A 26,179-nucleotide genomic window follows, 5' to 3' on the forward strand; every position below is an offset into this window, starting at 1 on the left:
TATAATTAAATAAATAGGGTGTTCAAGTCAAACCAGGATTTGTGATGAATCTTCAGAAGTATGGTACAGTATGGTGATGAGACTCTGCTGCATTAAAACATTTGAATGGTGCAAACGTTTTAAAGAAGGGCGTACGTTCTTAAATCATCATCGCATTCCAAGGTTGCTCGGAGCCCACTGTAGTCATTCCTGTGAACATTCAGCGAGTGAAGCGCCTGATCCTTGAAAATTGACGGATAACTTGTCACCAACTTGCAAAAGAGAAGCATCTGTCTGAGAACTGTACACACAAACATTCACCAATACCACTTGCACATTACAAGAATTCGGTTGGGAGTTATTGTTTGATCACGGCTCTAGCGTACAGAGAAACTTTTTTACCTTGATGGTATCCAAGCACTAGTGAAACACTGGAATTTGTGTACATTTGTGTAGCAGGGTATTATATAGAGAATAAAAAAAAGAGTTTTACTTTCCTAACTGCTGCACTAACTGTGTTATGTTGTTCTGCACAATCAAAAGTTTGACTTGATTGCCCTTCGTATACATGTCAAAACCTGCTTTCAAGTTTGGGGTGAACGAGACCTTTAAGATTTGTAACCAGCATGTAATAGTCTAAATCAAAATGCAAGTAGTAAAAGGTTAATTGTAAATACAAATAAGTTAAAGAACATGCAGTGAGCCTTAATAATTACACTTTGATCTAGTAATGTGGCACAATTACTCAAGTACTTTCCATCCCTGACTATAATAAGATGGTTTATTAGGGTGGGGTGTTAACCAGAATAGTGGTTTTCCTTCAGTTATTACACAATATATTAATTGTATATAGGTAATACACATTAATTTTACATTGGTGGTGCTTGCATTTTGTTCAGACTAAAGAACTGTAACCAGAGTTAGTGCTTTTTCTGTGTCCTATTAGGCAAGGCATAAAAAATAAAAAATAAAAATTGCAAAAGAAAAAATAAGACAAAAAAATTTATGTATCAACATATTTTCATTTATATAAATATAAGTTTAAATAGAATTCATTAAATAGAATTAAGTGCATTTACAAACTTAATGTATTCTTACTAAAATTAACATAATATAAATATGTAACAGCTACAAAAGCTATTTTTTTTATGTAGCTTATAATTAAAGAAAATTGGTGTTCAAACATCAAAGATGGGGACATTTATTCAGTTACATATGCATTTCCTTTCAGTGGCAATTCATGTATTGCTACACTGACTCCAAAAAAAAATTACTTCTTTAAATTTGCATTTAAGGTGGTAGAATAAATCAGAAATAAAAAGTTCTACTGATACTAACTAAACCGCAATATTAATCGTATCAGCACCTTGATATCACGATTATATCATTCAGTGTGATTCCATTCACAAGCAAGTATGTTACTGCCAATAGGACTAAAAAGCCTGGTTGCTTAAATGGTTAAAATGGAGTTGGAAATTGGTCCAGGACTATAATTTGGTTTCATTTCTAATCATTTCCAGGACAGTCATTCTGAAATACAATTAACTATAGGACGTAAGAGCTGCACGCTAGATATACTAACACTTTTTTAGCATTAAAAAAAACCCCCAACTTTTAAACAAAAACAGAAAAAAAGCCTAATCTAACTATGTACCCATTATTTTAGTGTGTACAATAGCAATTTAGTTGCTGAAGCTATTAGCACTTTGCTGGAGGTGCAACACATTATTCTGTCATAAGGCTGCATAAACTGGTTCTTTGACTGGTTCTGCAAAATGGTTCTCATGCACCCTGCTTTAATGTTTCACCTTGGATGTCTTTCTCTTTTAACCCTGTTGCTGCTGAAAGGAGACTCTTGATGCTAATCAGGAGGTATCGTTCTGTACTGCAGTTATTAGTGACACTTCGTGGTTCTGTTCATTTACATCTCATCAGTATTAGAAGAAACGTCCAGAAAGTAACACTTTTAATTACGTTCTGTGCCGGGGATGGTTATGTGCAGCCAATTATTACTCTGTCTAGCGAGAAACACAACAGCTTATGTTGTTACTCCAAAGCTTGGATTAGCATTAAAATGTTTTATCAGCAAAATTTCTTCTGGACCTTTTTAATCATTTGCCATAATTCTTCATTAGCATGCATGAAAAAGAGTTTTTTTTTTCTTCTTTTTTTCTTTTTTCACTTTTTTGTTTGTTTGTCATCTTAGCACAACCACTAGACACATCTAGTCCCTTCTGTCTTACTTCATTTCACCTGTCTTTGTTTGGATCAAGCTCTTCTTCTTTTGAACTTAACATCCCGCTCTATTTGCTTGTCTTTATTCTGCCTCCATCTGGGACCTCTCAGTTGGAGATGGAGTCAACACCTCGACACAAACAGGAGGTAATCGTTAGTCCCATGGTTTAATAGACCTAGTCTGAAAATCACAATCTCATTTTTCAAGTCGTGAATGGTGGCCACCCTGTGTGGACTGACCAAAACCTTTAAAGCACCAAAAAATACAACTTAAATAGAAAAGTGTCAAATGATTACAATGGCTGTGACCCAAAGAGCAAAAAAAAAAAAAAAGAAAAAAGGGGGTGGCCATTACTTTCTTTTCTGCTAATAAAAGTGAAATTGGACTATTATGGCCATTTGCAGGTTCATTCACTAAGTTTGAAAGAGCACACCTATTACCTTACACTCTTTTTGTTCTAACCCTTTGTGGCTAATTGACTTGATTAAAATCCAATCACAAGTAGCGCCCAAGCTTTCCATTATTATCAAATCATGTGACATGGATATTAATACAGTGCCGAGTGTGATACAATTTGAGGATGTTACTGCATGACTGCGGCAGTTTTTGATCAGCAGTTTGCTTCTGTTTTTATTCATCCTTTGAAATTTTTTTATGTTTCTCCTCTAATCCTCACTCGCAGTGCTATAAAGCAGTGAAAAGCCTCTTGTCTTATCTTTCTTATTCTGTAGTTTATGGATAAATCAGAAGACATGCTGCTGAAGCACCAGGCAAGCATCAACGAGCTGAAGCGAGCCTTGAGGGAACCCAGCAGCAAGCTGATGAACCGGGAAAAGCGTCTCTCAGCGACCTCACCGGGTGACACGCCCGAGAAGAAGGCTGTGAGTATGAGTGTAGTTTCATGGTCGAATACTGAAAACCTGAGTAGATCATGTGTCCTCCTTCTTTTATGCAGGTTTTTTTGTTGTCATATATCCAGCAATGGAACGTTGACAGAATTCGTCTGTGTTTGGTTATGAGTATGAATTAATATATTTTTCTTTCTTTGCAATTATGTTACATATGATTGTATTATTTGTATTTTATTGATTTGTTTTTCTTTTTTGTAATGAAAATGCTTCTAGTAATTGCACCAGTTGAATTTCACCTTTTTTTCATTCTAGATGCTTTATTGCACTTGATATATTTCTATTCATTTTTCATTGATTACTGCCAGGGGCATGTTCTGCTTGTTCATTTTTTTTTTCTTTTCATATTTTTTTTCATGTCAAACCAGCACTAAAAGCCTTTAAAATGATGCATTTTTCTCCAAGAAAATTGTGTCAGACTTCTATTAAAGAAACACGTCAATGATAAACTTAGAAAAACAAGCAAAAAAAAAAAATGCTGTTTCAAAACTGCTATAGGATGTTGCTTCTTTTTTTTTTGGAGAAGGGGGGGGATATAAGTGCTTGCTTTTAAAGTTTGAGATGACACAATAATATTTTCCTATAGTCCATGAAGCATGTTTGGGTCAGAAAATTTTGCTTGGATATTTTGTAAATCATAATAATATATTTGCGTGACTAAAAATGCAACACTGACTTGATGGATATATTACCTTGAAGACCTATCATTACCACAGCTCCACTTCTCAGTCTTACTACACTGTTTGTTTAAAGCTTCACTTACAGAGCGGAGGTGCAGTGGGGAAAAAATTAAGATGAACTAAACAGTAAATGAGTTGATTGCATGTTTATATCGGGTATAAAGAAGGACACCAAGGAGAAGTTGGACCAAGTGGAAGAAAGTGAACGCTTCAGGCAAAATACAGACAATATAACTTTCCTGGCTTTGATGATTTCTGTTAGTGTTGATGTGGGAAGTTCCAGACAAAGTCTTCGGACATCAAATGATGTTGTTGCCAGAAGTGAAAACTACTTTTACTCTGTTTTGAGTACTGAATAACAAAGCAACTGACAGCAGATCAATACTGTCTCCTTCAACTATGATTTTAGAAATAGCAGTAGCTGCTTCCTTCAAAAATAGTTTTGCCCAATGAAATTGCAACCCTAGAAACAGTGGATCCATGCTTTCTCCATGTAAGGACTGGGTTTGCTTCATACTCTCCAGTTTACTTCGCCTTTCCAATGTGATATATAAACATGTATGTTGTGTGAAGACTAGCATCACAACCAATGTGGGTTCCTGTAGATCAGTGGTGTCAAATCTTCTACATAAAGAGCTGCTGTTGGTGCAGGTTCACATTCCAAGTAAACATCTCGTTATACACACCTCGGCGGCGATACTACCGAACCACACACCGGCCATTTCTCGATTAGACTTAACACCCTTGGTCTAAATCCTCCACCACCTTGGCCAAGATAAAGTGTTTTATAAAGATGAATGTACTGTATAGGAATATTTTCCAAAATAAAGAGCAAAATGGTATTTGAACGTAGACAAGTTTTTTTAAATGTGATGTAGAATTTTTATCCCTAGCCACAAAAAGAGCATCTCTCAAGAATAGTCAGGGATTTTATGAACCCAAAAGACATTTTATTTGGCACTTTGGGCCATTAAAAAAGATCTTAATGTTTTGTTGTCCTTGTCAAACACACCGGTTATATTGCACGGGAAAACACAGAGCAGTGAACTATCACAGATAAGTTATCACAGCTCCCCATGAAATATAATTAATGGTCGAATTTTTGGAGAAAATTGCTTTTCTCCTTCTGTGATGTGGTTTGTTTATTAGCACTGGTTTATTTACTGGACTCTAAAAACAAGCATTTGAAAAAAAAAAAAAAGCACCCTAAATTTAAAACACACCCACATGTTGAACAAAACCTTGGTAAAAAACGTTTTAAGCTTAAATTGGTGTCTTGGAGTGAAGTCATTAAAATGGTTATTTAAGGGTTATTGAAATGGTTAATTTCAAAGTTCCACTTTTCCTGTAGGGTTCTTTTATTTCCTAAAAGAAACCCACCCTTTTTTAAGGAGTCTACATAGTACAGTGAAAATGATCTAGTGTTCTAGATTTTTCTGATTTAAGTGTCTAATATGGGTCGAGTTGTACACACAGTCCTCTTCACTTATGTTCTGATACCTTCAAGTGTCTAGTAGAATTGTCAGTTCAGTCAGTTGTCAAAGGACATTTGAAAGACATCTTATACATAGTTTTTCATTTTAAAAAATGTAAAAAAAAAAAAACATTGACAGATCATAATCCTTGCATTGACTACATTGTTCCTTCTAAAGACAGATATAATCCTTGCTTTGTCGCATTGATTAGTTGGCAAGATTAGCCTCAGCCATATGAGACTGAAAGAAACCCCTGTGACTTGAAAGGAACTGAATCTCATTGTGATCAAACTTGAGATTACATTTTCTCTATTAGATGAGACTCTTAGTTATCACCTCGCTAAATAGGATGGCACCAGATCATTCGTATTTAAAGCAAAGAGCAGTAGGCTATTGACTATTATCCAAAACTTGTTTTGGAAATCAGAAAAAATCTGATCTTACCACCAAAAAAAAAAAAAAAAAAATCTGTTCTTTGGTACTGAGACTTATTCATAACTGCTTAAAAGAAATTAACAAAAATTTTACTAAGGAATTCCTAAACCAAGAGTACTTTGTTGAATTAGGCAGTAGCATCCTGTTTTGAGCCTGAAGTTATGATAAATTTCCAATTAAAAATGTAGTCAGCAGGTACGTTTAGCCCTAAGCATTGTTCTACATATAGTGCATACAGAGCCACATATTAAAATATATATCAAATTCCTAATGCAATGAGGTAAAACCACAGTTAAAACAGTTTTTTTTGTATGCACCAATAACAGAAATGCTTCCTTCAAGCATCCTAATAAGCAGTCTAAGGGCAAGGTTCTAAGGAATCATACAACAAAAACCCTCAACCATTCAAAAATCCTTGAGGAGCCAAGGATTTTATCTTGTTGGATTTATTCCTGTGATGGAAACAGGTTATTAATGCATGTTTGGGTGTATTGACAGAAAAATTATTACATGTCCTTCACAATGCTTTCTCTATGACTTGGTTGCCTAGCTCAGTGGTTCCCAGCCCTAGTCCTGGATCCTTTTGCCCTGCACATGTCATGTTCTTCCTGCTCAGCCACACTCACTTCTATCCAGAAAAAGCTGATAATTAGCTGATGAATTAAATCAGCTGTGCTGGGAGCAGAGAAGACACAAAAATGTACAGGGCAAAGGGTCATCGAGGCCTAGGGTTTCGAACCGATGGGCTCGATTTACTTTTTACTTTTAATTATTTAAACTGCCAGAATTTTTTTTCCAGTATTATTGGTCTGTTACATGTTTTCAGTGAAGCGCATGAAAGAGTCTACTATTTTTGAATTAACCTTACACTGCAAATGGAGCATAATAAGACACCGGTTAATTACTGTTCTTCGCTCTCTCCTGCTGGTCTCATGCATGACCCTCAGGAGGCAATTGGAGCAGGTGGAAGAGAACCTATTAACAGCCTTTCAGTGGAGGACTTCGTCCAGAAGACATTGGTGATTTCGCCCGAGGTTGCTTTGCTTGCAAATATTTAACTCCTAATGAAATAAGCTTTAACTGCCATAATTAAGTTAGAAAACTTTATCTTTACCTTAATTTGACAATAAAAGCTAATGATTTTCCATTTGTATTAACACATAGGGTTCTGAGGAGTGGGTGTTAATTGAAAAACAGAACGCTTACCAGCTTGACTATGAAATGGAAGAGAAAGATAAAAGCAAACCCAATATTTCTCAGCTTCCTTTGGTCACCGAACTCCCTTTAGAAAGAAAGATGATACATATTGAAGTAACTAGTGAAGATGGTAAAGAAATGCAGGTTCAGGTGGACACCTTCCCATCTCCCAAGATACAAGCAAAGGATGAATCAAGGCAAGGGGCTGCTTTAAGGGAACCAGAGGAGTCAAAGGTATCTACTGAACCAAAGACCACAGGAACCAAGGTGGACAAATTCCATGAATCAAAAGTGGAATGTCTTCCATATAAGGAAGAAAGACCACAGAGTCTAAATTTGGGAAAACAAGAGTTTGTGTACGAGACTAAAACAGAGACATCAAACATACAACAAGAGGAATCTGACGAAGACAATAATACATCAGGAAAAGAGGTGACACCAACCAAGCAACCGGGAACGGAAAGCTGGTCTGAACCCCTGCCCGAGGAGATAAAGGAACAAATGAAAGAAAGTCCACTAAGTGAAGAGAAGGAGAAGGAGCTTAACAAAACAATGGAAAATGATCAAGAGAAGCCAGCTGTGGGCAAGACTGGTTTTGATGATGCCAAACCACAAGCAGATGATCAACTAAAGGAAATGATGGTTGAGGCGAAGAGCATTAATGTTGATCAGCAAGATGGCTCTGACTCAATCAATGGTCCCATAAAAGATGAGATTAAAAGAAAATCAGAGATCAAATTTGAGGTTACTAAAATCATCATGATTGACAACAGTGAAAATGAAGAGGAGCATGAGAATGAAAACAACCAGAGAATTGGTGAATTTCTGCCTGAAAAAAAGATTAGCAATATTGAACAGGAGAGTTTTGAAGAGGCTGAAAAGGTTCAGAGAAGGCCGAGGATTACAGGGCATGTTCGTACTGAAATAACAAGGATTGTCCCATTAAAACCAGAGAGAGCAAAGAGTCAAGAATTTAAAGATGATATCGATATTGGTGAAGAATCCAGGTTGGTGAAAAGCCATTTTAAAAGACATAGTATGTATGAATCATTAGAGAGACAATTTGATCAGAATAGATTTGAGTCCAGGGACACAAGCTCTTCACATTCTTTATATACTTCCTACAAAACCACAAGCTCTCAAGAAGCATCATCTTTATCCATGGTGGATGTTGAACATAGCATCTTGCAAATGAATGAGCAGCAATCAATCATGTATAGTGAGTGCTTGGTCAAAGAAAATGCCATTGAGGATCTTGAGCTGCTCAATTACTCCCCCAAAGCAGGGTACGAAAGTCTTCCTCCCTCTGATCAAATGGCCATGGAAGTTCATATGTTCTCCCCCAAGACCCAACCACTACAAAAAAGTGGTCCTCCAACTCCTCCAGTCAAAACCAAGAAGGCCAGAGAATCAGGACTGATACTTCGAAACAGCCGCAATACCAACAAAGAGCTAGGAGTGGAAGTCGCTTTGAAGAAAACACATGGGGTAACTCTAATTGGCATCTTCTGTTTTCAGTCATTGGAACAAAGCATCGCATGAGCTTCCAGCTGACTTACCCATCCATCATGTTCCTTGCAATTGCTTGAAAAATCGTTTAACTTCTTCACCAGTTTCAATGAAGAGAGGGGTTGGAGAAGGCCACATCGGTTTAGAGTTTTTTTTCCTAACATTGCCTGCGCATGAGATAATTTGGAAGCCCTGACAGTCCCATTCAGCCCAACACCTTTGCTTTCCCCTCTCTTCAACCATGAGCTTTGCTTTTTCCTTCCAACCGAGCTTTCTGCAGCTCTCAACTGTGGAGTTGTTGCAAAGAAAATCAAGGCTCATACATACTGCTTTGACTCTGAGGTACTCATGACTTCTCCACGCCATTTGTTTTGCAAAAGAAGTCAGTGAGTTCTAAAGTGGTTTCTTGGACTGTTTGCATTGAGTTAATAATAATTCTGTGACATTTTGCTTGGTATTCCATAACATCCATGATGTTCCTGTAGGAAAACATTGGTATTCATTTCTCAAGTAGGTTTCAAATTGCATCAGCTGAATCTAAAACCTGTGTGAATTATAGAAACCAAATTTTAATAAGTAATTGGCCCGGCTTCGTAAATTAAAACTATTTATCACAAGGCTACTGTTCTTTTACAGCACATCATGTGGTGATTGAACCCATAAAAAGAAATGAATGCTGCATGAGGTTTGCATCAAATATGCAATAATAATTTGTAAATCTAAAAACATTATGACTGTCATGAGACTCCTTTTAATTCTCAGTCACCACAAGACCACATATATTTTAACATTTTGATTGTAATTTGAAGTGCACTCAGATTTCATTATTATTTTTAATGTTAAAGGAATTAAAGGACTTTGAATTAGGCCGAGATCTGATTCTAACACATGGAAAAATGCAGATCAAGATCTACAACACAATGGCACACAAAAGAGTGTGGGAGCCAGCACTGTGATAAGCATGTGAGAGCAGTGTAATCTCACAAGCTCACACATTGTGATTGCTGAAAACAGTGTGGCTGCTGTCAAGCTTTGAATCACAAGGTTTTTGCTATTGGTTTGTTTTGATTGCCCAAGGCAGGCCCTGAAATGGCCAACAAAAGCAGATGGTGCTTTCATGACAGTGATATAGGATGTTTTTTTTTTTTTTTTTTTTTAACAATCTGACCAATGGACAACACTGAGATCATGGCTGGAATGCAAAAAAAAAAAAAAAAAGAGAGCTTTGGAGAAGTTACCAATCAAATTATAAACAATGTTAATCAATTCAAACAAATAATTCGAAAAATTAAGTGCACTCCATCCAGTTCTTTGCCAATAGCTTTACCAAGTGCTTTACAAGTGCTTTAAAAAAATCTATTTTCTAGTATGCACTTTGTAAAGTGTCACAAAAAAGTTCTCTCTTTCTCTCTCTCTCTCTCTCTCTCTCTCTCACTTTATTTTCACATTAATGGCTCTAATTCAAGGATGCTCTCTTTCTGTTTCTTCCTCTTACAGGAGCCACTTTCCACCCCTGCCATTTATGAAGAGACAGTAGATGAAGTCAAGGTCTATTATATTCACTAACTCCATGATTATTCATGCGTCTTAGCTGTTTATTTTTGCATGGCTTCAATCCACCTACCATGTGAAAAATTCATATCATCCAAATACTTCTACATAGCCCAGTAATAAATCCTTTAATCCCATTGGTTGTATCCATTTAATTTCCAATTTAGTTATGTTTGGATTGAGACATTGTACTGTATAGGAGGTTATGTCCCCAGCACTCTAACTGGTTTTGGGTTCCATATCAGTAGGTTGTCCTACAATATAAATTTTACATAACAACATGTTTAATTTATAGAGTGGGCCTGAAAGACTGCAACCAAGCAGGGGAGACATTACTGAAGCTAGTATTAATTAAAAAAGCATGATATACAGTTAAAAAGAAGACCAATGACTTAAAACTCAGGCTAAACTAAGAGTTCTAAAGTTGAGACCTAGAGCTGGGGCCTAAAGGAACTAACCAAGAGTGTGGACAAATCCAATTCGGGACCTAAAAGACTAGAGTCTTAAAGACTGCGCCCAACTCAAAATGAGCAGCTTAAAAACTAGTACTAACCACACATTAGAGACTTAATGCATTGGACTAACAAGGAGTTAAACAAGGACATCATAATCATCACTCAGTTAACCAGTTGCCGGAGGAATAACACAACCTACAACCAAGAGTAACATGCCCTAATATGGGATTAAAGAGTTACAGCCAAGAATAATCAGTAACAAAATGACAAAGCTAATGTAGGTTGGGCCTACATACTGAATAAAGATTGGGACTAAGCAAGAGTTCTTGCTTTATATATTGGATGTACACTCACCAGCCATAACATTGATTACAAACAGTACCAGTAAACTAGTGACAGGATAATGGGCACCCAAGGCTTATTTGTGTCTGCAGGGACCAAAGGCCAGCTCATCCTGTCCGGTCTGGTCCCACAGAAAAGCCAATGTAGCACCAATTTTCGGAAAAGTCAATGGTGGTCATGATGGTCATGGTCATGAAATATCAGAACCACCAGTGCATCAAAGCCTTTTGTGTATGGGGCTCAGCAGACAAAGAGGTCTAGGATGTTGATCCAGCCTATGGAGGCCCCAGCTCACAACACCCAAAGGATCAAGGGAAACCTACACAATGTGTGGGGGTTAATGTTTTTTTTTTTTTTTTTTTTATAGCTGATAAGTGCGAGCTAAATGTAAAACAGTAAATACTTATCCTTCTGCTTAAGAATATCACACTATGCAAGATATACAGTACATGTACAGCCCCAAAGACTGGCACTATTCAACATTTTAAACTCTGATAACCAGACGTATCCAACAGTTACAGCCATGCGTGAAGGGCCTAAACACCTAACCTTGAAATTATAAACCATAAAGACTAGCATTAAGTGAATATTTCACCAAAAAAATACTTAAACTGTCTCTTCAACCTGTCCTCTTGTCCTTTCATTAACTTTGCTTTCAAACTTCCAGTTGACTGATCGACCATAAAAGTTGCATGTTCAAATTGTAAAGTAATGGCATGACCCCTTCCATTAGGTCCTGGTCTCGTATTTAACATGAGTGGAGTAACATTTGCCTGCTGCTCCTGGTCTGTTTGTCCCACAGCGACGGCCACTGTCCTCCAGCGAATACGAATACGATCGCAACACAGCAGTGACTCTGAGGGAATCACACCTGGGCATCGAGCGCAAGTGCTCCAGCATGACCGTCAGTTCCACCTCCAGCCTTGAGGCTGAAGCTGACTTCAGCGCGTTCATGGAGATTCCTGGAGGAGTAGAGGAGTCTACCAGGAGCGCAGTCGAACTTGGAGTGGCAGAGGACTTCTTCATCACCCGCATCACCGGACCACCACATGATGGGATGGCCACAAAGGAGAGAGCACATGAAGAACGCATCCATCATGAAGTAGAACCTGTAAGGAACCATTTTCCTTGCTCTGGTTCCAGACACCAAGCCGTGGATGTCCATACAACCCACAAATTTGTGTTTCATCTATGCATTGGATCTTCTTTCTTTTTTGCATTTGGACATTTTCTGTCAGAGACCACCATTTGCTTTTTAATTAAACATTTTCAGTTTTGTGAATGTTCCATTTTTTTTATGTTTGTATGTTGTTGGTTGCCTTTTTTTTTTTTTTTACCATTTTATGTTTCACTTTGTTTTTTTGTTTGATTATGCGTTGGCTCTGATTGTTATAATTTCCTGGTTCATTGTGTTCATTATGTCTCTGTTCGTATTTTTTTATTTTCATCCAGCAACTACAAATCATTGTTTTAATCATGCATGAAATTGTTCGCCACGCTTCTACTTTGTGAGCCACTTTTTTTTTGCAAAAGAAACAACACGTTACCCCACTGTGATAAAACAATATGCTATTTCTTTGACCAGATAGTCATGTTAATTCATTATTTATTATTTTTACATGTTAGCTGAGCCTTTGGTAATCCACATCACAGTTTTGAAGACTATACAGCAATTTAATCGATAGCTACAGTAGGTGGCCAGGACAGATCTGTTCCAACTAGTTATCAAACAATCTAGCTATATATATATATATATATATATATATATATATATATATATATATATATATATATATATATAAACCAATTTTGCTTAGACGTTGCAGTAAAACAGCTAGCTACTGTAGCTAGCTTACATCGTGGAAAAATGTGTCATATTTGCCATCGATTTTGTTTTAAGGACAATTGTGGCGTGATTGCACTCACATAAACTGTAATAAAGGTCTGTGCTTGAGTTTATTAAGTAACACTTACAGAAATTTGTTTCCTTTTAGCCACCTGTGGCCAAGAAAGACCCGAATGCAGTGACTGTGGCGCACATGTTAAGAAAAGAGTCCAGAGTAGAGTCTCAATCGAATGGTTCTGGGGTTCCTCACAACATTCCAGACATCCCTGATCAGGTAAGAGAAGATCTGTAGTTTATTTCCTCTTTCCTTCTGTAAAAATGACTACTGTTAGAAACTGACTACATTATAAAATAGCGTACTATAAAATCACAGTAGTTTAAAAAATAAAGAGATTATCTACCAGCCTTTTTTTTTTTAGAAATGCAAAATTTAAAATGGTATGATTCTTTCACTTATTTCCAAAAAAAGTGATTAAAAAAATAAATAAATAAAACAAATAAAACATTTATTTATTGAAATAAAAATAATGTTTAAATGATGACATTTATTGTTGAAGATGTATACTGTAGAGTACATATTAAGAACATATATAAAGTAATGTTTTCTTTTAGTTTAAAGTACATATTAATATTAAATGTTATATATTATGAAAATAAATATAAGGGGTGTTCAAGTCAAACCAAGACTTAATAAAATTTCTTATGAATAAAGGTGGAAAAAATCATCCCGCCTAAGGTGGCTTGGAGTTTTGTCAGTTTGCTGCAGTAATTTTCTCAGTCTTAGACGTGAAGTAGGCAGTCTGTTATATATAGAGAAAGAAAGGGAGCTGTTACTCTTTACTGTTATCTGTCATTCTGGTCAATCAAAAGTCCCAGTTTGACTTAAACGCCCCTTATAGACACTGTAACTGTAAATTCAAGTTCACCCATAATCTACATAAAGGTTACCATTAATTCAGTATATTTCTTTCTCTTGCGTCTAGAAATCTTACTGGAAGACGGTGTTAGAATTAGTGTTAGACAATTAGGAAATCGACAGGAAATTAATGAGATAAAGGAAGGAAGACGATTCATTAATCTCCAAAGGCTATGCCTTTGTGCGTTTGTGTGTGTGAGACAGAGATAGAGAGCACCTCCTGTCTCTGTACCCCCACAGGTGTCTTATTAAAATTTAATCACAGCATTCCGCCGTGCCATTCATCTCGCTCACCTGATGAGCCGAGACGATTATTTTTAGAGCTTGTCCTTAAAACTCGGCTCCAGGGAAATTTTTGGGTGTCCTCAAGAACAATGTAAACGGGCTGTGTAAAAACAAATGTGTGGTGTCCTAATATGGACAATGCGTGTGTACCAGCAGCCCGTGCAGGAGGTTGGTGACGGTGGCGTAAACTGTGAAGAGACCATAGTCTCTGATAATGATGTCATCCAGCCACAGGAGGGAGATCCGGTATGTTCTGTCTCTCTTCGACAGAGTCCTATGTAGTCCACTCATCTTGCATGCGATGTGCAAAACAAACAAAAAACTCTCGGCTTGATACGTTCTCTGTCGCTGTTCTCACGTCTGTTGACTTTACCTTTATATATGTTCAGTGTACAGGTGCTTAGCAACAACACAGTGCATCTCGTTTATTTTGTTAATTTAATATTATTTTAAAAGAGTACTGTTCTTTTTCCCGGGAGGGCCACAAATCTTAGCCGTAACAACGCACTGCTCTCTACAGGCAAACATCCTGAACTGTCGCCTTTTTTTTTTTTTTTTTTTTTTTAAACCAAGGTTCAATTCTGCCATCTGCTGTCTGGCCACTGTCTGTGCACTGCCTATCGCTTCCTTTAGTGTCGCTGCTTCTCCACTGTTTGTCTCCTAAACTAACCAAAAATTTCCATTCACACTCACACACTCACATGCTCCGATTGTCTGTTGCAGGTCCAGAAAGAGAGCAGACTAAAGGAAGCGAAAGAGAACGGTTCTCCCGTAAGTGTGCACAAATACCTACACATATAGTGAAGTGTTCCAATTTTGTATTAGATTAAACAGGAAATGTTAAGTTTGTTGTTCTGTATTTTTTTTTTTTCAAGATTAAAACAATCAGCATTGGGAAGGAATTTATCGTTTCTCCCATCAGTAATGAAAATGTCACTTCCACGACCACTACGCAAGTCACAAAGGTAAATATTTATCTGTTTAAAGCAAATTAAATGCAAGTTTGGTTTGGTTTGGTTTAGGATGCAAGTTTGGTTTGCAAGCTAAATTATTTCTAATGCAAGTAAGAGGATTTCTCTCTCTTTTTTTAACATATACTAAATTTTAAACATTTAAATCTAGGATTTATTACATTATAGTTATATATAATAGTTTTTTAATGATTATTTATTGATTGATGTATTTATTTATTCATTACAAATGTGCAGAACGATATTATTATTATTATTATTATCTTAAACCACCAAAGTATGTGATTTAATAGGTTAATCGCCTGTTGGTTTAGGGAAAATAATGTATATATTTATGACTTCCACCATTTGCAGACGGTTAAAGGTGGATACTCAGAGACAAGAATTGAGAAAAGGATCATTATCACAGGAGACGATGCTGTGGACCAACAGCAGGTAAAATTAAATTAAGTGAAACGTGCAAAAAGAGCAGAATAAAAGGATAGTTTGGCCACTTTAAGGAGTAAAAAATCTCAGATTTTGAATTTAAAGGCATAAAATGATCAAATAAATTTGCATATTAAAGAAAAGGTTAAAAAATCAAAATATTTAAAGAGGAAAAAAATGGAATGTAACAATAATAAAGCTGTGAATTCATTTTAAAAAGTCATAATATTACAAGAATTTATAATATAAAGTCAAATATTAGAGATGTTTGGCAACCTTGACAGACTGGTGACACGGGTTAAATCCTGCTAAAGTCCTGATGCTTGTCATAAATCTGGTGATGATGTGAAGTTATTCCATATTTCTGAAATGAAACAATGAATGCAGTAATTACACTTGCTCTGACGGCAGCAGGTAGCAATAGCTAGCTAAACTAAACACGCTTAAATAAAAAATGCCTAAGACTAAACGTTCTAAAGTGTGGGTGTATTTCACAACGAAGGATTTTGTCCGTGAAATGCAACAAATGTCTTTCAACAATCGTGTGTTTGGGGGAAACGCGTCAAACCTAATAAAACATTTGAGGACACACGGGATGAAGGTAAAAGCAGAGGGATGCACCGCGTTTAAGAGCTCGCGGACATCTACTGGCAGTGTGGGCATCCCCGGCCCAAGTTATATTTCTGCAAAACAATTGCTGAAATTTAAAGATATTTTATAGCACATCAAGAATTCCAACTAATTTCTCACTATTGGTGTTAAATTATTGTAGCTGGGTTACTTATATAGTACTGTATGTCAATTAGTTGTTTTTTGTATTTACTTATACTTATGTATACTTGAAACTTTAAAAAAATATATTTTTTTTATGTAGTATAAAGACATTGTTTAATGTTATCCACCATTTTTGTGCCTTTTTTTTTGCATCCATTTAGGTACTGATACCGTTTTAAAAAATATAGATTTGGCCCCAGTATCGTAAAAAACCCAAACGATTGCCAATACTAGTTAATATAGTAAGAACGAGCTTGATGAAGGTAAGAATCACAGCTTTGAGGAGATTGCTTCTTTTCCAGGCTCTTGCGATGGCAATACAAGAGGCCAAACAGCAGCATCCTGACATGCTCGTGACGAAGGCTGTGGTGGTCAGAGAAACGAACGCTCCGTCTGAGGAGAGACACCGGACCTCTCAGGTGAGTCAAACTCTCCGAGTTGATTTACTGATTCATTCTTCGATTCATCACAGCATGTTGTTATGGAAAAAACTTTTTCCCCATCAAATGTATTTAACTTCTTGTAGTTTTTCACTGCAGTCCCTGTAAATAACAAATGCCATAAGTCAGCAGGTACAAAATCAAATGAATTAATTTTATCATGCCTCAGTATAGTTTGTATAGTAAACAGTCAAAAAACTTGAGGCTCTATTTTCATTTATATTGTACATACCCTTACGTAGACTTTTAAAGCAATTACGTGTAGTATTGCTTAATTTAAACGTCCTAAGGTGTTTACTACACACCTATAAGTTTATTTTATGACCCAGGATTATAGCAGAATATTGTTTGATATGTGTGTTGCATATAATTTAAAGAACCAAAAAGCAAATTTATACATTTACCTATCTAGCTAGCTACCTGTCTTTCTAACAATTGTTAACATGCATTACATGTATTAGCTAAAAATGTCCTTTTCAAACTCTTTTTATTATTCCTTTTGTGGAAATCACCAAAATCAGCAGAACATATTGCTGGTGCTCAATAGATAAATTTGATAATTGCATTTCCGGTTAGAGGCAGAAGTAGTGAAGTGGTTAAGGTGTTGGACTACTGTTTAAAAGGTGCCAGGTCTGAACCCCAGGACCACTAAGTGGGTCCTTGATCGAGGCACAACTCTCAAATGTCTGAAGAGATGTAAGTCACTCTAAAAAAGGCGTCTGGTAAATGTAGCAGACACCATTATTTAGCATAATTGTTAAAACCTTTCTACAGCACTGTTCATTTTGAATTTTGCGCCTTTTATTAGAGTTGCAACTACAAAACAAAAACCAATAACAAATACCTAAGATGCATGTCTATATCACAATCTTGACTTGTTAAATAAATTTATCTCGGAGCTACCATTAAAAGGAGAAACAAAAGACACAATGAAAAAGATTCATAGGGGACTAAAACGCTCATGTTCCCACATGCTCCTGGACCTCGTTTTAGTCCGTACTCGGGTTGGATACCGGAGGTTTTATTCACACAGTCTAAACTTTTGCAAGTTTTTACTTATTATATAACTCTGTCTTTGTGTGCGTGTGTGTGTGTGTGTGTGTGTGTGTGTGTGTAGTCCTGATCACCAACAGGTTCATGAGATCAGAGTGAAGAGAGAAGCGTCACCTTTAACCCCACCTACTACAGCCTTCTGCGAGAAGCTAACTGTTGCTACTTAGCGATAACACAGACAATTCCTGCATCTTGAACACACACAGTCTGGCTCCTCCTCCCTTAGACTTGATGTCATAACCCCATCAATCCAATGCACTTCTTTCATATCAACCGTTCAACCGATACGCGCGATGCTTCTTTGTCATGACACTACTCACCAGTGTGTTCCACCCTGAACTGTATAAATGTTGATAGCAATCTCCAGTTTAGCCTCTTAAACTGTGAATAGCAGAAACTCTAAAAACTTTGTGGGGGGGTAAGAGAAAAACCATAAAGCATCCATCTCGTATGCGCTGTTGTCTGTTTCATGAGTTTAAATCTGGACCTTTGCTCTTAAATCCCTCTAATTCTTCATGTTTACTGTGGAATACTTCTTTTTTTTTTCATGAAGATACTTTGTCCTTGACGCATGGCTTTAGAGAAGCTTCGAGGTCAGGCATCTCCTGGAGTCACGGTCCCGCTCGCCCTGCTTGAACTCTCTTATGCGATGCTCATCCGCTGTCTCTTAAGCTTTTTTTTTAATATAATAGATGATCACAAAGTGTTTGCTTGTTAATTACAACTGAGCGTATTTATCGATTATAAACATACATATGCATGAGTAGCTGGTGTGGATGGATAAAGAGTCCGATCTTTCACGTCCAACTAGCAGCATTTACAGGGACGTCTGATAATAATATTAATCATGGATGTAACAATCGTAAAATTTCACTCAGATTCCATGTTGATTAATTATAGTCCATTCGCATCATGCATTGCAAAAGAATAAGTGTTTTGTTTTCATCGCATCTGCTTTTGGAGAATTTGGGCCCTGCATTATTTCCAACATGTCCTACTGTATCCTTACAACTCCTTCTGAATAATGATAATAATAATAATAAATATAATAATAATAACGACTATTATAATAATAGCTATATAAACCATATATATGGGTTTTAAGAGAATTTAGGCTAAAAAAAGATTTTAATATAAATGTTGTATCTAAAAAGAAGTTCATGTGATGTTTTATTTTTATTTGATAAAATGTATGAGTGCAATTAAAAAATGTATTTATAAGAATTGTGAATGTGAGCTTTTGGGTTTCTGACTGTATCGTTGGCTTTCAGCATAACGTAGTCTAGTATGGACAAAGCCTGGGTTAATAATGGAGGGTTAGATGCTCTAATACTTAAAATGACTTTATCAAACTAGAAATTGAAATAATTATTCAACCCCTCATATGAAGATGGTCTTACGTGTGCAATCTGTCAAAAGTATTGTAACATCTTGACTTTTTTTTTTTTAATTAATTTAAATCATTCTTAATTGTAACTGTCTTGAAATATCAAAGCTAATATGAGATGTTGGGGAAAAAATAGCTAACTTTTACCTTACCTTCCTACCTTATCATTAATATTTAAAAAAAAAAAAAAATTAAAATAGGAAACATATACAGTACATTAATATATTATTAATTCATGATGATATCCTTAAACTTAAGCCAGATAAACATTCGAAAATAGCTAAGAGCTGAAGAAGGCACATTACATAGTTTAGTTAGTAATTTTGGAGTAAAGTTTAAATTTACTTAAAAAAAAGTAAGAAATAAAAAAAAGTAAAATTTGTTGCCTTTATTTTTGACAGTATACATTAAAGTACATGTTTTCCATTAAATAGTTAAGAGATTCCCCGAAGGGACAATGGAAATAAACATTTACATTTTGATTCAACCCTTAACAAAAGAATTGACAGCTGGAGACATGGTGTCCCCAAACTTTTGATGGACGGCACACAATCCCTTCAAAATTATCCTGGGTCCAGGCATCAGTTATAGCTACAGGCTCAAAAAAAAAAAAAAAAATCCTTAAATCCTCTTCTAGAAATGACGCATTTAAAAAATCTGACACTCTTTACGCAATCTTGCTTTTAAAAGCTTCACGCGATCACCTCCGTCTTTACCCGCGGCTTTGTCTGTTTCTTCCACAGTCTTCTCTTAGATGGGAAATCTGTCAGATCTGCTGTTTGAGTTGTTTCATTTTTTTAGTAGTTCATTTTTTTGTTCAAAGTCTGTCATCACTGGAGTTCCTGAACAATGTTTAAAGACTATATGAAATGTTACCAGGCTTGTGTTTATTCACAATTTTTTAATTATGTTTGGTTTACAATATGTTAGCTTTTCATTTGAGTTTGTGTTGGAGGGAGTGATGGGCTGGTTGTATTTAAAAAAAAAAAAAATGTATGATTTCTGCCAATTTATTCAAAAGTGTAATTTAAACCTGCAGTCTGGTTCTTATACATAAATGGCATCAAAGTGTAATTTATTGTAGCTCGAGTCTGTGCAGTGTCTCTTTGATATTGGGTGCCTTAAACAGTTAGAGTCACTGCCACTTGAGGCAAAGGACGAACGTTTTTTTGTTTTTCATGGTCAGAAATAATGGCTACATAAATATATAATAGAATATAGATGCATTGGAGAAGGGCGAAGTGCCTTGTATATACTTGCACAGAGAGATTCGCTGTCATTTTCTTTTTCTTTGTGTCACAGGCCATAATGTGGGAAGTGCAATGCAATTATATCTTTGGTGTTTAAAACACATTCATGTGCTCTGCATAAAGGTTATACAGCAATGGTGGTGGATTTCTTTTAGGAAAGGTTTGGGGTAAACATCATAAGTTAAAGACCTGAACATTTAAAAATTTCACAAACAAAAGTTTCTTCAAATGTTTTAGGATTTTACATAGAACCTTCCAGGATCCTCCTTAAGGTACAAAAAGTTTCACAGAATGCTCTGACAAAAACACACACTTATTTCAAAGAACTGTAACTTGTATAATTAAGCAATATTACATGAAGGGGGGGGGGGGGGGGGATTGGAGTGAGTGCTGTTGTACTGAATACCAGCACGACATTGAGTGTGATATTAATTTTATACAACAGTTTCACAAATACTATTTATTATTAACATATTATTTTATTTCTTGAATTATTTAAACAGTTATTTTGCTTTACCAACACACATCATTCCACTTCGGGACCTGCGACTAGTGTAGGTAGTAGTTTTAAATCCTTACTGTTCTTACTATGTAGGCAAAAGATGAGGAGAATAGAGGTGGTGGACTGACCTGAGAAACCTACAAGATTTACTGAATATTTCAACTTAATCCACTTTAGCTTTCAGCCCTAACTCTTTTGGGGTTGAACCCCAAATAGTGTAAAATGGAAAGATGTTGCATGTATTGTTAGTATCAGTTCCTTGATCAGTATGGCGTTATATTCCTCCCACAATTCTGAGCACGCGGTTTGACATTTTGAGAGCAGACAAAGCAGTCAATGCGTGTGCAGTGTCTCCACTGCGCGCTCAACAGCATGCAACATTTATTTTCTGTGCTTTTAAAATGGTCATTGTCTGAAAGCAGCTTTCCAAAATCAAAAGAAAATAAGAAATTTTAATTATATTAGTATATATAATTATATAGAAATGAAAAGTAATTACATAAGGGAAGCAATGTAAATAAAGTTGTATTTATTTATAAATATTATAAACAAATATTAAAGTATTTTTTATTTAATTAAGTATTAGTATATACAAGTTTCGTTTGTCCATTTTGTGTTTTTATTTACTTATCTAATTATCCATATAGCTCATTGTTAGACTACATCGACTAAAATTAAAATCGGACAACTCGGTCGCTTTACTTATAAACCGTTATTGACAACGCTTCCGTTATGCGGTCGATATTACCAGCTGATAGAAAAGAAACAGCCAATCAGAAGTAGTGTGTGGATGTCTGTGATTGGCTGGTTTTGTGGCAGTTTTGTAAAACTGGACAAAGTCGAGCGTGCACAGAAAATAAATGTTGCACATGCGTGCAGGCGAAGTCGCGCGCGCACAGAGAACATGTTGAGCGAACAGGGGAGAAACTGCACGCGCAGAATCGAGCTGTTGAGCCCGCAGTAGAGACACTGCACGCGCATAGAGTGCTTTGTCTGCTCTCAAAATGTCAAACCGTGCGCTCAGAATTGTGGCAGGAATATAACGCCATAGATCAGGGGTTAGGGAGGGATTTGGTATTCAGCCTTGTGTTAGCAGCTAGCTAACACACGCTTAGGTAGCTTTGCAGTTGCAGTGGGTTTTAGAGGCAGCTGCTGTCTTCTCTTTTCAGTACTGCGGACTGTAGCGACCTACTTTCACCGATGCTGAAACAGTTAGTGTCTAACAACAGTTAGGATTATTAATGATTGTTACAACACCTGTGCCATGGCGTGATACATATGGTTAAATGTCCCAGTGATGTTTTGCTCTATTACTGTATCACCAATTAAGGAACGGATATTATCCAATCAGATTGTTCGGGATGCTTTTGAACCATAGAAAACCTAAAGAACCTTCGAAGAACCTTTATTTTTAAATGTACAACACATTCTTGAACCTAACTGTAAAGTTATTTTGCATCTTATTACATTTAGGGGTTAAATTTACTGTAGAAATTTGACCAAAAAAAAAAAAAAAACATTTTAATGCATTATAAAGGAGGATTTTTGTACATATTTAAAAGAGTGCATTCTCCAGTCATATATATGTTATATACTTGGTTTTACAAATTAGGTTTTCATTTCATTTAAATATTTTATTAAAGAGAAACTCTCTGTTGTCAGATTGTACATAAAACCTATTTTTGTTCTTCAAAAATTCATTTAGAGATGGTTATAACTAAATGGTTAATTCTTATGTTATGTGACATTAATTTATTTTTGCTAGCAAAACTATGAGAAAGTTTAATCAAGAACCTTATGGTGTTCTTTGGATTGTCTTTTTTGTAAATGGCTTTAATGAAGAAACGAAAGTGTTGCTTAAACAGAAAACACAAATTTGTATGACACTTGCAAAGTTTTGTGACATCTGTGGAGTTTCCCTCCATTATCTTACCTTTTATTAGTTACTGTATTAGTTTGTATTATCTAGTGCATTCATTTCTAACTTTAATCTGGAACTCATTTGGGGTTAATAGGTTTATTATCTCTTATGTTCTATCTAAAAACAGACCTTTCCCATTCTGACAGAATTTTCTGTTTGCCAAAAACTATACAAAAAAATCCCTAAGAAACCATCTAATTTAAAGCTTAACAAACAAACAAGCGTATTGAAAGGACACATATAACCTTTTACATCATCACAGGAATTCATCAGCATTACCTTCTAAACAAGTCATACAATACTTATACCCTGCACGTAATGTGATAGCGATGCTATCATATCTAGCATATAGCAGAGGGTCAGTGTTTACAGTATATGCATCATATACTGTAAATAATAAGAATTACAACTACACTCCAAATTAATCCAAATTAATCATTTTTTCACTTCATATGATTTCCAAACTTCTCCTTTATGTTCTTTGGTTCTTCATGCACTCCCCCCCCCCGCCCATCATGCTTGATGGTACAGTATGTTTCTGCTGTCGGTGCATTCAGTCAATACATTTTTTAATCAAATTTAATTTTTTTTTTATTCAATCCTACTAATTTAAGTTTTAGACCAGACTCCTTTAAATTGTTGAACAGATTGTAAACTCTCTGGCCAAAAGCACACAAAAAAGTCTATCTCTCTCTCTCTCTCTCTCTCTCTCACACACACACACACACACACACACACACACACACACACACACACACACACAAATTTTATTCAACATTTAGCCTTAATTATGGTGCTCAATTTATTTGTGAAAACATTCTTTAGGCTCGATGGAGATACCCCAAGGTTCTCATTAGGTCTGCTGCAGGAGGACCTGGTTTCAAGCCAGAAAGACTTTGCTACAATCTTTCAAGGCATATAAGAAATAGGTAGAATCAGACCCTAAAGTATAAGACGGACCGGAGAGTTATACTTGAGGCCAGAGACATCCCTCTGGAAGCCCTCCTAGTAAACTCTTTGATACATTTCACCATTAACCATGACAAAGATCATCAATCCCTTATTCAGTCAGGCTCTTGCTTCCCAGCACCATGTGGCGGGTCAACCTTACCTTTCACGTCCCCTAGTTACAGTACACTGTCTCACCTCATGCCCACAAGTTTGCTTTGACTCAGGGATCCAGGGATTCAAGGATTCAAGGATTCTTTATTGTCATATCAGCACACTTTGATGTTCTGGTACGAAATTAGGACCCAGGTCCCGTTTAAGCTGCATAGATAGCAGAGTAATATAAATATAAGGATGTATATATGTATATACATGAATATAAATAAGAGCAGTCAGAGATATATTATGCAGGAATTTAGACATAAACTTTACATAGTGTATTGCACATTTTCAGAAACTGTATTGCACACATTGTACATTCGACTTATAGGGTTATTGCACCATAGGGTTATATGTTACACTAAAAAAAATAGAAATATGTTGTAATAAAATACTATCCAAAGTTATCAGCTTGTGATTGTATTTGATTGTGCTTGATGGGAGAGAGCCTATAGTGCACGGCTAGAGTTCAGCAGTCTAATTGCCTCAGGGTAAAAGCTGTTTTTGAGACTCGTGGTCTTGCACTGAAGGCTCCTCAGCCTTCTGCCTAAGGGAAGAGGTTGAAATAGAGGATGTGCAGGGTGGGTGGAGTCCTTAATAATGTGGAGGGCTCTTTCTCTGCATCTTGCAGTGTACAGTTCAGTGATAGAGGGGAGCCTGCTTCCCACTTTCCTCTGTGCAGCCTTAACTACTCTTTGCAGGGCTTTCCTCTCAGCTACGGTGCTATTGCCATGCCATACAGTGATGTAGGAGCTGATGATGCTTTCTACTGCTCTTAAATAGAAACTCTTCAGAACTAGGCTCCCAAGCCCAGCTTGTTTTAGCTTCCTGAGGAAGTAGAGGCGGTGGTAGGCCTTTTTAATCAGGCCCAAGGTGTTGACGCTCCAGTTTAAGTTCTTAGCTATGTGGACGCCAAGATACTTAAAGCTGGAGACCACTTCCACAGCTGCTACATCAATGTGTAGGGAGAGAGGAGTTCTCTTGTCCTTTCTGAAGTCCACCACCATCTCTTTGGTCTGTTTTACATTGATGCAGAGGTTATTTCCCCTACACCACTGTACCAGTTGTTCCACCTCCTCTCTGTAATAGGATTCATCGTTGTCAGTGATGCGTCCCACTACTGCTGTGTCATCTCCGAATTTAACTATATGACAGCTGGAGTGTCTCGATATACGTCATACAGTACGTCAATAGAGTGAACAGAAGGGGGCTCAGCACGCAACCGTGAGGCGAGTCTGTGCTGGGATCTGTTGGTCAGGAAGTCTAGGAACCAGTTCCCTACTATAGGGCTTAAGCCAAGAGAAAAAAGCTTTAGAATTAATGTCTGTGGAGAGATGGTGTTAAAGGCAGAGTAAAAGTCCAGGAAAAACAGGCGGGCGTAGGAATTCTTATTCTCCAGGTGTGTAAGGGCTGTGTAGATAACTGATAAGATGGCGTCATCTGCGGAGCGATTTGTCTTGTACGCGTACCGATGGAGGCTTTGATGTGAGTCATCACCACCTTCTCAAAGCACTTCATGACTACTGGGGTTGATAGACATTCAGACAAGTCAATGTTGAACACTTTGGGACTGGAACAATGGTGGCAGTCTTCAGGCAGGTGGGAACAGACGCAGTTGACAGAGAAGTGTTAAATATGTCAGTTAACACTTCTGACAGCTGGTGAGCACAGTCCTTACTGTAAGTACCCTCCCTGGTATGTTTTAGGGCCTGCAGCTTTACGTGGCTGTTGTTACTCTAAGGGACGTTTCATCAGGAAGTAATGGGAGCTTGGTACAGGAAGGAGGGTTGTCGTGTTCCTCGAAGCGAGCATAAAATTTACCCTTTTGCCTCACATTTTGGATTTGTTGCATCGCTATTGTCTTACAATCTGGCTTTGTAACAATGTCGGCTGGATGCTGTGACGTAGCTTTCTGTTTTTTGTACTGTTCCTGCGAAAGTTCCCCATTTGTTTGTATCAGCGTTTTATTTACACTGCTTTTTCTTGTTTATGCTAAATAACAACATTAGAACAGTAGTTTTATGCTTTATTACTACTGGATTTTTGCCTTTTTCTGTTTTTTTTTTTTGCGAACAACAAGTGGAATCCATCACCAAATAATAAAAAATGTGACTCAGGTACGTTATCATGTCTACCATTCAGCTCGTTCAGTGTGTAGAGTGCAGGATGTTTAGATATTCCTTCTCTGTCATAAGCAATAACTTCATTTGTGATAGGTGTGTGTTAGTGAGCACTCTGACGGAGGAGATATCAGCGTTCGAGGAGCGCATCCGGACTTTAGAGAGGGTTAGAGAGTGTGAGAGCAGTGTTATTCCCGTAGCGGAAAGTCTGGGTGCCGCAGGCGGAAATAACCAGCCCCCGACTCCGGCATTAGAGTCCTCACAGCGAGGCAAGAGGGTGACGACTCGGCGGCATACTCGATCAGCCAAAGCTAACGCTGAGGCTAGCCCACCTGAGCACACCTCTTCTTTACGTGTCAAACAGGTTTGCTCTCCTCAGTGATGCACCTGCTGAGAAACCTGCAAGAGCTCTGG

At 36.9% G+C, this 26,179-nt stretch overlaps 1 protein-coding gene across 4 annotated transcripts in view; it reads left to right on the forward strand.

Annotated features, from left to right (window-relative positions):
* Positions 1-18,962, forward strand: part of LOC128511131 (band 4.1-like protein 1) — a 102,058-nt gene extending 83,096 nt beyond the window's left edge. Inside the window, exons 13-22 of one of the 4 annotated variants that reach the window (XM_053483802.1) lie at positions 1,828-1,851; positions 2,326-2,361; positions 2,947-3,096; positions 12,762-12,887; positions 13,968-14,060; positions 14,538-14,585; positions 14,690-14,779; positions 15,140-15,220; positions 16,288-16,404; positions 17,543-18,962. In XM_053483802.1, the coding sequence (XP_053339777.1) occupies positions 1,828-1,851; positions 2,326-2,361; positions 2,947-3,096; positions 12,762-12,887; positions 13,968-14,060; positions 14,538-14,585; positions 14,690-14,779; positions 15,140-15,220; positions 16,288-16,404; positions 17,543-17,548 (771 nt within the window). In that variant the 3' untranslated portion in view covers positions 17,549-18,962. The remainder of the gene's footprint in view (positions 1-1,827; positions 1,852-2,325; positions 2,362-2,946; positions 3,097-12,761; positions 12,888-13,967; positions 14,061-14,537; positions 14,586-14,689; positions 14,780-15,139; positions 15,221-16,287; positions 16,405-17,542) is intronic. The other 3 variants (XM_053483803.1, XM_053483805.1, XM_053483804.1) reach the window with 3 other exon arrangements.
* The last annotated feature ends 7,217 nt before the right edge of the window (positions 18,963-26,179 follow it).

The sequence above is a fragment of the Clarias gariepinus genome, chromosome 23 (genome assembly GCF_024256425.1).
Source record: "Clarias gariepinus isolate MV-2021 ecotype Netherlands chromosome 23, CGAR_prim_01v2, whole genome shotgun sequence".
NCBI classification, from domain to species: Eukaryota; Metazoa; Chordata; class Actinopteri; order Siluriformes; family Clariidae; genus Clarias; species Clarias gariepinus.